The 15359-nt window shown below is 32.0% G+C and overlaps 1 protein-coding gene across 1 annotated transcript; it reads left to right on the top strand.

The window, feature by feature from the left end:
• Window positions 1–3155: 3155 nt before the first annotated feature.
• Window positions 3156–5253, top strand: EAE98_006968 (uncharacterized protein; the record flags this gene model as incomplete). The annotated part of the gene is made up of 4 exons (XM_038954591.1): window positions 3156–3161; window positions 3258–3356; window positions 3432–4199; window positions 4249–5253. The coding sequence occupies 4 exons, from the start codon at window positions 3156–3158 to the stop codon at window positions 5251–5253; spliced, it is 1878 nt and encodes a 625-aa protein (XP_038809271.1).
• Window positions 5254–15359: the final 10106 nt, after the last annotated feature.

Raw genomic sequence — 15359 nt, 5'->3', positions numbered from 1 at the left:
GAATACCTATGTACTCATAAAATGATGGATGGAATACGGAGGACTCTCACTTGCTTCCGAAGCCCCCCCTGGGTAATTGGTAAGTTGGGTTGGGCTTAGGTTGTTATGTACGATACGGAGTGCCAATATTTATATTGATCAATTGGTGTACGATAGGAGAAAATTGTAAATGTACGAGGTACGTACCTATCGTAGTATGCATGTTCTCAGCCTGATGCATGCAGGAATTTCAAGGATGATGGGTCTATGGGTAGGTAGGTATTTGTTGTGGAGAGCGAATGAGAGGGAGGGAAGGGAAGGGGAGAGAAGAATGGGTGTGTGGTGTGTGGTGGATGATGGATGATGGATGGATGGATGGATGGATGGAGGATTGGGAACTGATCGGGTTTGATTTGATTTGATGTTTAGAAATTTCATCGGATTGTATTCGTATAAAATTGAAGTGTGATTTTTTATGTATTGTATATGATGTATTTAGGTATGATATAATGTATGATGTATGATGGGTATGTACTTTGTAATTTATTAATAACCTGGAAACACCAAATGGAGACTTCTTATTAACTTCTAAATCGAATTGTCCGTGTCTGTGTCTCCAGCTGTCCGTGTCAACCTGGAGAAGTCGCAAAGCACGAGGCCAAGCACGAGGCAAAGCACGAGGTATGAGTAAGGAATGACGCGTGACGAGGGAGGAGTGACGAGTGATTGAGTTATCGATATCGATAAGAAATTTGGTTAATCATTAATACGATAGAAGAAGACATGAATGGATGGATGGAGTAGAGATGCAGTAGAGATGCAGTAAGGGTTTCTTGAGCTGGGAATGGAATGTATTGTATGTATTGTATGTAGTAGGTAATATTGGCGGATACTCATGATTATACTTTTACTCATCATCTCGGGAAGGTAATTATTGACAGATGGAAAGACTTCATTCATGACATGTGTAAATAAACCTTGGGGAGGGTTCATTTGATTGATTGTACAGTCTTACTCTATCTACTACTTCTTACTCTACAAAGAATTCTTACTACCCAAATGAAATTCAATGATTCGAGTGATATCAAAGTCTTAAAGTCTTTTTATATAAGGAAGAGTGTACACAGTGTAAAAAGTGTAAAAAATCTCCCATCATTCATTCACCTAATCATTCATCTTCCCATCTTCCATTCATTCCAGAATCCCAAACGACGCAGCCAAAAAAGCGGCATCTAAATTAAAGAAACGTTCCTAGTGGCAGTTAGCCTGACTTAGGAGAGTGTATATCAAACCTCTAGTAACGGTAATTGTGGATATCCTCCCAGCATCCCCAAATGAAGATGGACACTGGACAGAAGGGAAGGAGAGAGTCTAGAAGGATTGAGTAATTTGAAGGAGTGATCTTTGTTATGGGTAGGAGATGGGTAGGAGATGGATACGAAGGAAATCAAGAGAGAGAGAGAGAGAGAGAGAGAGAGAGAGAGAGAGAGAGAGAGAGAGAGAGAGAGAGAGAGAGAGAGAGACAAAGTTAAGAGAATTCTAGATTTTATCGGTCCCGATATTCTGGGTATTAAGTCTAAATACCAGGTACTAGGTAGGTAGGGTGATGAAATGATATCGTTCATTACATACTCTTCTGACACTTTATCTACCAAACATATCTAGTACTCACATCGAAATGACTGATATCTCTTGTTAACTACCTAGTAAATGAGAAGAGTAAAGACATTGTCGTCGATGTTGTTGTCAATATTGTCGTCGATATATTCAATATCTAATAGAGAAAGGTATTGGAGTATACACACACACACACATATACATACCTAGTACACATATACTACACACATATCACAAATCCCATCCTATTAAAGGAATTATCATTTACTATCATCATGCACTCTCCTTTCCTCACTGCAAGCCAAGCATCCTCAAATCCTTTTGTGGAAGTATTCCCTTGCCCTCTCCTCTCTCACCCAAAGATAGATGCTAGATATCCTTTGATCCAACAAAGAAAAGGTCGTAGAACCGTAACGAACCATTACTATTAGTATTATTGTCCTGATCATCTACTCTACCTTTCAAAATCTCGAGCTTCTGGGCCAAAATCGTCTTTTGTTGGTCCAAATTAAAGTCCGCCACTTACAACAAGATCGATATCGATCCTCTGATGCTCAATGCATTATCAAATCTCGATACTCAAAATATATTGAACTCGATCCTAGCTACGATATGATTCACGAGTAGAAACCCTCCATTCCCGTTTACCGTTGATATCCTCTTCAAAAGATTCTCTCAACCCGTTGCGACCGGATCCTCGAAAATCATTTCCTCAAAAAAAGAAGAAATATACCTCGTTTGGCATCTAGCTTATTCCTCTTTTATACCACCCCTCCCTCGTTTATTGCAAGCAAGCAAGCAAGCAAGCAGGCAAGCAAGAAAGCCGGCGCAGCCTTCATCCCATTCTGTTCAGACACACTTCCCACCAACTTTTGCTCATATCATCACATACATACGACGCGCGCAAGATATAGGATTTTTTCTTCTTCCCATCACCCCATCTATCCTCTCAATCCCACATCACACTACATATAACAGAACCATAACCCATCATTCCATCATCTTTTTTTTCCGTGGCAGGATTCACATCTTCTTAATCACCCCACCTTATCAGTCCCCCCTTCTTGGATGCTAGCTCGAGGCTAGCTATTTCGTAGTGTACAGTAGTGGACTCGGAGTAGCGCTTGGGGTTTTATCGCCGCCATAAAGAAAGTTGGAAGGGTTGCATTGAGAAAAGGAAAAGGAAAAGGAAAAGGAACGGGAAAAGTCACGGAAAGGTATTCAAGAAAACAAGCAGAGGAAGCAGAAGCAGAAGCAGAAGCAGAAGAAGCAGAGGAAGAAGTTGAAGAAGAAGCAAGAGCAATCGATACCTAGCCATAATATTATTGACACCAATTCTGGTCGACAATCATAACTACTGCCCTCGATATCAACAATTCCAAAATTCGAAAGCTTTTCTTACTTTCTCTTCCTTCTATTGTCCATTCATTCATTCATTCATTTACCTACCTATCTACCTACCTACCTACCTACCTACCTACCTACCTACCCACCCACCTACTCACCTACCTGGCTTGCATTCTCGAGGAGTACGACATAACGATAAAGCAATCTGAATAATGAAGGTCAGTAACCACCCAACCAGTTTCTTACTTCATCTGAGGATTTTCACAATCCTCGTTGGGAGGAGTCGTCGCTAACATATTATGTTTGTCTATCAGGCTCTTCGTAGGTCGATCAAAGGCGAAAAGCCCGATTCAAAAGTTCAACATATTTCTCTCACGCCCAAATCTGCCGTCGCAATTGTCCCTCCCAAAAAGGTATGCCGAATTTCGTGTGCATGAGTCGCAAACTGCATCAATTTCGCATTTCCTAACGATCTGCAATTATTATAGGTTATTCGCGCATTGTACGATTATGAGGCAACATCAAATCAAGAATTGGGTTTTACGAGGGGCGACTTCTTTCATGTTATAGGACGAGAAAACGATACGGATTGGTATGAAGCATGTAATCCTGCAGTGCCAGATGCGAGGGGTTTGGTACCTGTTGCATACTTTCAAGCGTTAGGAAAGACTGAGCGGGATAGTGGTCAATCTCTATCAGATAAGTCGCCTATGGGTATGAAGGTGGATCATGATTCGGGTTATTCCGACATGTCCGGTTCAGGGACACTGGCGAGTCCACCAGATAGCGGTGGAGGTCAGAGATTTTCAAAGACAATGAAAGGCACCGGCGCGATGGTTTACGGAGTGGTTATGTACGATTTTGCGGCGGAAAGGCCCGATGAATTGGAAGCCAAGGCGGGAGAAGCAATCATCGTGATTGCTCAATCGAATCCAGAATGGTTTGTCGCGAAACCCATCGGGCGACTTGGGGGCCCAGGACTAATACCAGTTGATTTCATCGAGATACGCGATATGGGCACTGGAAAAGCGGTGCCAAATGCGCAAGAGGCAGTTCAGAGGGCGGGTGTGCCAAAAGTGGAAGAATGGAAGCGAATGGCCGCCGATTACAAGAACAGCAGTATTACCTTGGGCAAATTCGAAGTTCCCAATGGCTCTTCACAACAACAGCAACAACAACAAATCCAGAATGGCATGGAAAGAATGAGTCTGCAACAACAGAACTCAAGGCAGAGTCAGCAGAATGGTCAAAGCTATGTATGTACTGAGACGCGAAGTGGGAAATCCAAAGCTAACACAATATCAGGACCAACGGCAATCACAACAAGCAAGAGCGGCGGCTCAACCCGTCCAACAAGTTCCGCAAAACCCATATTCTGTGCCATCCAAATCGACGTCCCAATTATACGCTCCAATATCAGCGCGGATACCACGATACTGTTTCGCGGAAGATAAATACTGGTTCGTGATCGAGGCTGCTCTGGAAGATGGGAGACATTGGGAACTTTCGAGATATTACGAAGACTTTTACGATTTTCAGATTGCTCTCTTGACAGAGTTCCCAGCGGAGGCGGGAAACACTGGTACGCAGAAAAGAAGCTTGCCATATATGCCAGGACCTGTCAACTATGTGACAGACGCGATTACCGAAGGAAGACAACATAATCTTGATGCCTATGTCAAGAGCCTCTTGACCCAACCACCATATATCTCCAGATGCACTCTTGTTAAGCAGTTCTTTGCGCCTCGAGAAGGGGATTATGAGATGGATCCAAACGCAGTTGAAGAAGAATATCGTCTATCGGGTGGTTCACAACAGTCATCAAACGATTCAAGAACACAAGCAGCATCCAGGCAATCTTCGAGGGGCGATTTGAGCGGTGAAAACTATTCGAGCGGGGCACCTACTGGCTTAACAGCCGCCCCAGGTCATCAAAGAGGACAATCATCGTTATCAGTTAATAATGGTCAAGGTCCAACACGTCAGACCTCATCTCTCTCTCAACCATCCAGCAACTCATTATTATCTCCAGCCAATAATGTCAGTGGGCAACAACCATCTCCATCCGCTATGAAGGTCAAGATCTATTTTGGTGATGACCTGATTGCCATTCGAGTACCTACCGATATTCAGTTCCAGCAGCTTTATGAGAAAATCAGTGATCGCTTGAAGATTCCACAAGGGGATGAAATTGCACTATACTACAAGGACGAGCCCAGCGGAGAAAAGCCCAACCTTATGAGCGACAATGATCTAGACGTTGCTCTACAACGGAACGACAAGCTTATTATTTACGTCGAATATCAATAGTATTATTGATCATAACTTTTACATCTACATGTATCTGGTACTGCACTGGCAATAGAGAACAAACAACTCGTCTATTCTCTGAACGAAATGTTCTATCGCTACTTTTTTTGCGCTTACACTTTCTTAATCTGCTTCGGATGTACAGACAATTCTTCTGTAGGGGTTGGTAATAGTTGCTGGTACACTTTTTGGCAGCCAAAACCACACTCATTTTGATGCAGATCAACACCTTTTTCTTTAACAATACCATTCTTCTTACCTTTTCGTAAACATTCTATCGGGGATAAGAATATTAGGGAGGCACTGGGCGTTATCATTATGGCGCTTCTTCTTTATCACCCCTTGTTATTTTTTTTCTTTCAAACATTTTGGGCTGCATGACGGACATACCATGGAAATTTCATTTGTTGGAGGAAATTATTTACCAATTGATTTTTTAGTTACGGGGGATGGAGATGGGAATGGGGATGAGGGAGGAGAGGAGGAGAGGGAGAAAATAAAAGAGATGATGATAGCGACGACTAAGTTCTTATTTAGTGTGTGTGAATGAATACCTAAGCAGCGAGCATTTAAATATTCAATTGAATGGAGTGAAAGTTTGTGGAGTTTTGAATGTATAGTGTATTGTGATGTTGATATTGATGTTGATATTGATGTTGATATTGATGTTGATATTGATGTTGATATTGATGTTGATATTGATGTTGATATTGATGTTGATATCGAAACCAAGTAATATTACGGTTAATCTGTGTAAGGGCTGGCGAGGGCACGTGAGTAGCTCCTGCGGGGCTATTTCGGGCTGATGCCAATCCGCGTATAATTATAAATTATAGAATTTTTATAGTTTAGAAGAATTAATAAAAAGTCTTTATATTATATTATATTTAATTGATTTATTGTTATTATTTATTTTAATAATTCTTTTTATTCTTTATATAAAGTAATCTGTTAACTATTTTCTAGTTGAGTAGATATTAGTATTATTATAATTTCAATAAAAAAAACATTTATTCTTAGAGAAAAGCAGGATATCTATAATGCGATTCAAAATTAATCCGGTGAAATTGTTAATCAATTTCTGTAGAGTATTGATAGTAATGTTTATTTGATTTAATTATATTCTTTTAGTAATAATAAGAATATATTATTGAATTAATAACTTTAAAAAATGAAAAAAGAAATGGTAGTTATAAGAGAAGTTTATAAAATAATTATAGATTATATTTTGTATATAATTATTCTGGTCGAGTATAATCGATTTATAATTATATTGAATGTAATTTATTAGAATATTAATCTTGATTAAGAAAAATTATTAAAGTTATAGAAATTGAAATAATACGAAGGAAAGAATATTGGAGAAGTTAAGAATTTCTTTTTTTAAATAGAAATTATATTTCGAAGTGATAGTGGATATCATTTTCCTATCGATACAAAGAAAATAGAATATATTATTCAATATTTCGAAAGGTAATTCTTAGTGATTTGATATTGGTTTATAAACAAATCAAATTACAAAGAAATAAATTAGGAAAACTTTAAGAAATATATATATAATATTATTATAAATAAAGGAATTAGATAGTAATAAGCAATTCAAAAGTTTATACAAATGAAGTAGAGAGAAGGAGATATTGTAAATATATTTGTAATTTATTTAAAAGACCTTAAAGAAAATATTAAACAGAAAACAAAGAATATTCAGGTCGAGAGGCTTTTAGCAGATCTATTATCTAGTATAACTAGAAAAATATCGGAATCCTTATAATAACCTAAGTCACATAATAAACTTATAAGATAAGCCTATAGATTAAAAAGTATAAAGAAATTATTTCAAGAAAAAGATATAAAGGGATTATATTATTTTTGCAAATATAACCAATCACCCCCTCAATATCGAAATCTATCTAAACATTTTTATCTAAAAAACAATCTAATTCTAATTACTAAAACAGAGGTTTAAGAATTTAATCAATTCTTTTGAAAGGAATCCTTTAAAATATCACAATATTCTGTCAACATATCATATATAAAGTGTATACGAACCGCTATATACTATAAATGCTAATAAAAAGAATACATCACTTCGAACTATTAAAACAACTTTGTGTATAGATATTATAAAGAAAGGTATAAAGAAAACAAATATTAAAATAAACCCTTTAAAACTACTTGTACAAGAAACGCTTAGATTTAGTAATTATAATAAGTATCCTATTAACACTAAATCTATACAAAGAAAGGCAAATAATCTTTATAATTATAGTAATCTTTAATAACAATAATAAGCCAATAATACTTCGATACCTTATCAATTTGGGAACATAAACTAATATTATACAGTAAAGTAAGTATATTGAATAGGATTGGATTTTTATCAAAAAAAGTATTCCCTTTATATTGGCAAATAATATTGTAATTGTATTATATAAAAATCATAAATTCTTTATTAAAATAAAAAATAAAAAAGGGAAAAAGAGAATCTATATTTATAGTTTTATATCAGTAATACTGAATCTATTACGGATAGATATTATCCTAAATCTTTTGTAATTACAAATAGTCAATTTTGATATTAATTAGAAGTTGATATTACTCTAATATTACTTTATCTTAAGTAATCTCGAGATTATTTCTGTAAAAGAATTTTATTAGGAAATAAAGGAAGGTAAAATAGTCTTCACAATCTTTTTAAATAAAATAATCTTATAATTAAAAATAAAAGGGAATTATTTAATATTCATATTAATCTTATATAAAATACTAAAAGAATTTCAGAAATATAAAAAGGCTTTTTTGGAAAACAAAAGTAGCCTTTTATCCGAATACTATCTGATAGAATATTGTATTAATCTCGAATTCAATTTGATCTTTTTTTAAGATCTGATTTATTTTTTATTAAAAAAAGAGTTAATAATATTATAAAAATATTTAGATAAGTATTAAAAAAAAGAATAAATAAAAAGATCTATCAGCTCAATAAAAGCATTTATTATATTCATTTCAAAGAAAAGAGAAGATTATTGATTATATATTGATTATCGAGGGCTTAACCAGATCACCAAAAAGGATTGAATCTCTTTATCTTTTATCAATAAATCCTTAAACCGATTTTAATAAGATATTATATTCATTAAATTAAACTTATAAAACACTTATTATTGAATCCATATAAGAGCGGGGAATAAATGGAAAACTATATTTCATATACAATATGGCCAATACAAGTATAGGGTAATGCCTTTCGATCTTATTAATGTCTTTACAATATTTCAGATATATATCAATCAAGCCTTATTTAGCTTGATAAATAATATCTATATGGTATATCTTAATGATATTCTAATCTACTTAAGAAATAGAGTTATATATATAATAGATATTCGAAAGGTTTTTGTATAATTTATTAAATATAAGTTTTATACAAAGTTAAAGAAATGTATCTTTTATATCAATAAGATAGAATTCCTAGGATATATTATTTCGCTTGCAAATATTATTATAGAATCAGGCTATATTTAAATTATAGTGGAATGGCTAATACCCAATAGTCTTAGGGATATATAGATATTTTTAGGTTTCGCAAACTTTTATTGATAGTTTATCAAAGCCTATTCAGCGGTAGCTCATAGTATGATCATATTGATGAAGAGAATAAAGAAAGGAGAGATAATAATTAAATTCAAATAGATTAATAAAATATAAAAAATATTTAAAGTATTAAAGAAAATCTTTATATTAATATTTATTTTCTAATATTTCAATTTTTTATTCTATATGATAATCAAAATCAATATTTCGATTTTTGCTTTGGATTATATATTATTACAGCTTTTCTTAAAAGAAATCAAAGAGATATTAATCTAACAATAATATTTCATTATATTCTATTTGAGAAAGCTAATTTTAGCAAAGTAATAATATTTTATTTATAATCAAGAATTACTAGCAATATATACCACTTTTATATAATAATATCACTATACAATAGAGAATCGATATACTATCGTAATCAAATCGGACTACAACAGCTTTCAGCATTTTATAACAAAGAAAAGTCTGAATAACCAACAAACAAGGTAAGCAGAGGTTTTGACTATATGATTTCGAGATAATATATAAAACTAAAAGATTGAATTCCACAAATAAGCCATCGCACTACCCCGATTACATTATCGATATGGATAATATAAATGATATACTTTCGATCCTTCAAAATAAACTAAAAAATAGATTAATAATTATAAATCTATTTCAAAATTTCTTTATCAAAAAAATAAAATCTCTATATAACATTATAGATCTCTTACAAAGAGAAGAATATAGCCTACTATTCTGTAAACTCAAATATTCACTAATTGAAATTAGTTACAAATAGTCAATATTATATCGAATAGCTTATGTTTTAACAAAAAACAAAATAGTATTCGAGCTAGTATTAGAGATAATAAGAAATGCTTTATTGCATTTCCAAATAGATAATGATTTTATAAAAAATAAAGAGTATTTGAATTAAAAACTATATTTCGCTAAAGTTATCTTACCTTAATAAATAAATATTAATAGGCTTTTTAAATATAATGAGAATATCTATATATTGCTAGATTCTACTTTGAAAATAGAGATTTTGGAAACCCATTATAATAATTTTATAGATAGATATTAGAGTATTTCTAAAACTTTAGAAATCTTGAGATCTAAATATTTCTGATCTTCAATAAGAAAGGATATAAAAATGTATATTAAAATATATACAATATACTAATATATTGCTATTAAAAAGTATAAGCCTTATAGTGAGTTATAGATTTTTCTTATTCTTTATAAATCTTGAAAAGAGATAACTATAAACTTTATTACAAATCTATTTCTATTCAAATTGAACAAGTATATATATAATATAGTTTTAATAATTATTAATAAATTTATAAAATTTATCTAATATATATTTATTAATAAAACGATTACTTTATTGAAATTTGTTTAAATATTAATATAGAGTATATTTAAAGATTTCGAAATATCAAAAGGTATTATATCAAATAGAGGATTACAGTTTATAAGTAAGTTTTAAAGTAGTTTTCTTTTTTATTTATGAATATAATACAAGTTATCTATTATATTCTATTTTTAGATTGATGGGTAAATGGAGTGATAGAATTAGAATCTGATTTACTATATTAGTTGTTATTCTAATTATTGATAAAACGATTAAGCTTTATTATTATTATTTATAAAGTTTATTTATAATGTTATATAATATAGTATAATAAATATAAGCTTATTTCAAGTGATATATAGATTCCTATCAATATTCTATTATATCAGTGAGGATATTAATGCTATAGGAAGGGTATTAACTGTATATAAGTGAATTATTTCTCTTAATAAAAAAAGGGAAAAATTGAGAGAATTGTAACAAATAGCTATAAACTGAAAGTCAAAGTATATAGATAGCATAATAACCTAGTAATATAATATTAAAAACAAAGTGATGCTAAGCATTTGAAATATCAAGTAATTTTGATTTAAAAAGAAGTTTTTGGATAGGTTTATAAACCCTTTTCAAATAATAGATATAAAAACTAATAATTAAATATATAAACTCAAGTTATCACCTATTTATAAGATTCACAATGTTTTTTATATTTCCTTACTGAAACTATAATATAAACAACAAGGTATTACTGATTTACTGTTATTAAAAGAAATAAACAATTACTTGAAATACAAAGTAGAAAAGATTATAGCATATAAAAAGAGAGGTAAAAATATTCAATACCTAGTTCAATAGAAAAACTATCAACTAGTGGAAGATATATAGGAAGCCCTCTGCGATCTCGATAATATAAAAGAAATATTGAAAAAATACAATAAAAGAAGAAAACTATCAATACACAATTCAAAAAGAAAAAGAAAAAAAGCTACAAGACAATAGGGTTCTGTTATGTATTTACAAACAAACCATTAGTAATACAAAGTTATTCGCAATGTTTCTCTATCCACTTTTTTCTATTTTAATAAGAATGAGGATGTAATTCTTTACTTATCGGCATATTATATACTACTATTAAGTGTATTAACTCATTCTAATATTTCTGGAATACTTCAGGCTTCAATTTATGAGTATCAGGATCAATATTATCTAAATCTTTATTGATATTTGGTTAATAAGATTGTTGCTATTCCTTTTATAAAGCCTTATTCCTAGCAAAAATATACTTTTAATTAATATAAGGATGCTATTATAAAGGTATTGCTATATTAGTATATTGAAAGGATTCTATAACAAGAATTAATTCTTTTACTTTATATATTAAAAAGATTTGATATAGAAAAAAGAATTCTAAAAATAATATTATCTATATCATTATCACTTTGCTTACTTTTATTTATTAAAAGCATATTCACTTTATCCTTATCTATATTTTCCTTCTTTTTCATTTTTATAAAAGCCTTATTAAACATTCGAGCCTTTATCGACTGGTTATTAATAATCTATAAATATTTATAGGATTGAATATTTTTAGAAGAACTTATAATAATATTAAACTTTTCGATATAAATAGAATAATTTATACAAGAAGCTTTAATCTTTGGTATAATATTAATATTTCGATATTGAGAATCAAAAGGGGAATTAATAGTAATCAATACTGCCTTTTGTTTCAAAGCTATATAAAAAGCTTTACAAATTTAGACAGTCGAGATTCCAATAGCAAATCAATGGGTAGAAGTTATCGAATCTTCGATAATACGCTTTTTCGCTTAAAGGGTAGTAATATTGAGGTTACTTTTAGAAATATGGGGAACATTAGAATATTAAGAGGTATTAGTAATTTGATAAAGAAAAGGGTTATTCTTTTTATTATTATTAAGATCAGAAAGGAATTTATCAGAATATTTAAAACAATCCTTTTTAAATATAAAAAAACGAATACAGAAATAAGAATGAAATAATAATTGAGTATTGGTATGAGGGGGTCTGTAACTCTTCAAATCAGCTAGTATATTCACAGTACCCGGAATTTTACCTCCTAAAGGAGCAAAAAGCGGGGCAGAGGCGTTGATAGTATAGAAATGAACAACTGGAGCTATAAAATCACCTTTATTATCCGAATCTACTACAATTATTAATCTCATAATAAAGCCCGGAATAATGATATTTAATATAAACAAATTACTCTAGAATTCAAGAAGTTAGTTAAGCATTATTATAAGGAAATAAAGGGTAACTGATGATAGCTTAATAAGAGTTCACAAAATGCTTTATAAGATTATCTATTCGATTCAATTTCTTTATAATAAGTAAAGATAATGTTTCGAATAATTTTAGTTTTTTAGTATTATTCTATTTATCTTCTTTTTGCAAAAAGGTTTTTATACTTCTGATATAATATTTATTTCGATGTATTATTATAATCTCGATGTTCTCTTTATTTTGACTATCAATAGGAGTTGTTTGTTAAAAAGTTTGGGTCTGATATAGTAAGTTGATATCGGGAATGTATTGGGAAGGTATCGGCTGATAGATCTTTTTTTAGATGTAACAATAGTTACACTTAGTATAAGGATCTTTATTATAATAACAAAAATCTTTTTAGATAAAGAATACAATATATTTAAAGTAATAAAGGTATATAGAAATAATTAATCTAATAAGACCTACTATAGATCGAGCTGCAATCACTTAGGGACTGATAGATTGAGAAGCAGTTATAATAAGATAAGAATAAGTGAAGGGATAATAAGGAATAATTTATTAAAAGAAAAAAGAATTTGAGAAATTAGAGGGAACTTATAGAGCCTCTAGTAATCTATTAGTAAGGGTAATGAACGTATTAGAATGTTGTTTATTGATTGTTTGTAGCTTTATAACATTCTTGTTTTCTTTTGGGATACAGCCCGGACGCAATCATTTGGCGCCCCATTCTCTTGTATTATATCAATCGAATTCGGGAAGTAAATATATATATCTCGGGATACAACGTATAATATAAGGGGTTTTGTTATAATCAATCTGTATAAGAGCTGGCGAGGGTATATAAGTAGTCCCTGCAAGGCTACTTCAAACCGACACCAACTCGCGTATAATTATAAATTGTAGAATTTTCATAGTTTAGAAGAATTAATGAAAAGTCTTTGTGCTACATTACACTTAGTTGATTCATTGCTATTATCTACTCTAACAAGTAAAAAGCTCCCTAATCATCCGGTGAGCTTTCCACATTCACAAGCCAGCTGATACATTACATACATACATATATACATACCACTGGTGTACGTACGATATGTCGTACTCCCCCAAATGACCTACCTACCCGGATAAATCCATTACAATTAGGGTTAGGCGATTTAATGATATATAATATTGTATATTGCTCAATCAATCAAATATAATATATAATATTAATCAATTGTATTATATATATAATTAATTATAAAATCCTATAAAATCCTATAAAATCCTATAAAATCCTATAAAATCCTATAAAATCCTATAAAATCCTATAAAATCCTATAAAATCCTATAAAATCCTATAAAATCCTATAAAATCCTATAAAATCCTATAAAATCCTATAAAATCCTATAAAATCCTATAAAATCCTATGAAATCCTATAAAATCCTATAAAATCCTGAACAAAGTTATTTTGAAGTTATTTTGAAAAAAAAGATAATTAATATATAAATCACATACGATAATTAGAATATAATTAATACCTAGCTTTTAAATCTAATTATATACTAAATTGAAAATTAAAACCCATCAAAAACTTTTTTCAAAAACGACCTACTTTTATTCATCCTAATAATTTTATTAATCCAAAAAATACATGTATAAACTTAGTATAATATTTTATATACCTCAAAAAGCATTATAATATAAAATTATATAATCGACCCCCAAATTATATACCTAATTCGCCCTGGTGATCCCTACGAAATCATAATCCAAGTCACAGCTGTCATGGTACGGGTAAAGACTTATATTATACCATAAGGGTGGCTATGGAAGAGTGAGGCTCTACTTATAAGAAGTAGGGCACGCTAGTAGTCTATGCCTAAGGCACGAAGGCAACTACAGAACATGTAGTTGGCGCCGTGACACAGCACCCCTGCGAAATTTCTTACCTAAGAGATGAATGAATGAATGATGGGGCCACTTTTTATCTTTCTTCCGAGGATTACCTACCTATCCGATCCTATCCTATCCTATCCTCCAACCTGGAAACCCCCAAACACACACGCACCCCTCTTCTCTCATCTTCACTACCCCGAATTTTTAAGTTATTTAGGTATTTTAACTTTTAACTTTTTCTCCACGGAGCTTTGCTTGCTTGGGTAGCGATCTATCGAGATTCGTGATTCGAGACGGACGACGAATGAGACGGAACGGAGGAGACGGGAAGACGAAGACGAAGTAGAAGACGAAGACGAAGTATAAGACGAAGTATAAGGTTGTTTGCGAGTGGATGCGATTTTCTTGATTGAATGATTGATTGATTGTTGGGATTGGGGTTTTTTGGGAATTGGAATTGGAATTGTTAGGGAGATTTTGGTTGCTTGGGGAGATTTGTGGATTTCTTGATTGATTGATTGATTGATTGATTGATGCGAGGGGTGGGTTTATTTGTACTTGGATAAGCTTGAGCTTGAACCTGAACTTGACGTCGCACTTGGACTTGGATTTGGATTTGATCTCCACGGCGCATAGTGAGGCATCGGCAACGGTAACGCTAGAGAATACCCTGTGGACGCTGGATTTATTTGCGACTTTTTAGTTTTGGCTGGCCGTGAGAGTTTCTGAAATCGTGGAGAATTGTTTTGGAGGAAGCTTCGGAGAGGGGTTTGCGATTGAGGGTACTGGGTGGGTAGATAGCTACTATAGAGTGATATTTTGCGTTTGGGGATAACGCGAAGGGGCTTGAATCGCGATTTGTGGGTTCAATTGGGGTGATTGGAAGATAAGCAATTGGTGGGAATACGGGGGAATACGTGATCGGGATAGGAATTTTGAGGAGTGTGGTTTAAATTGGATCTGGCTCTCGAGTTTTGTATACGATTCAGCGCAAGATCGGAAGCATTGTCTTGATATCACAA

Source organism: Botrytis deweyae (genome assembly GCF_014898535.1).
Source record: "Botrytis deweyae strain B1 chromosome Unknown BDEW_015, whole genome shotgun sequence".
NCBI classification, from domain to species: domain Eukaryota; kingdom Fungi; phylum Ascomycota; class Leotiomycetes; order Helotiales; family Sclerotiniaceae; genus Botrytis; species Botrytis deweyae.
The sequence above is the reverse complement of the archived record's forward strand: the minus strand, read 5'-3'. Positions and strand labels throughout refer to the sequence as shown.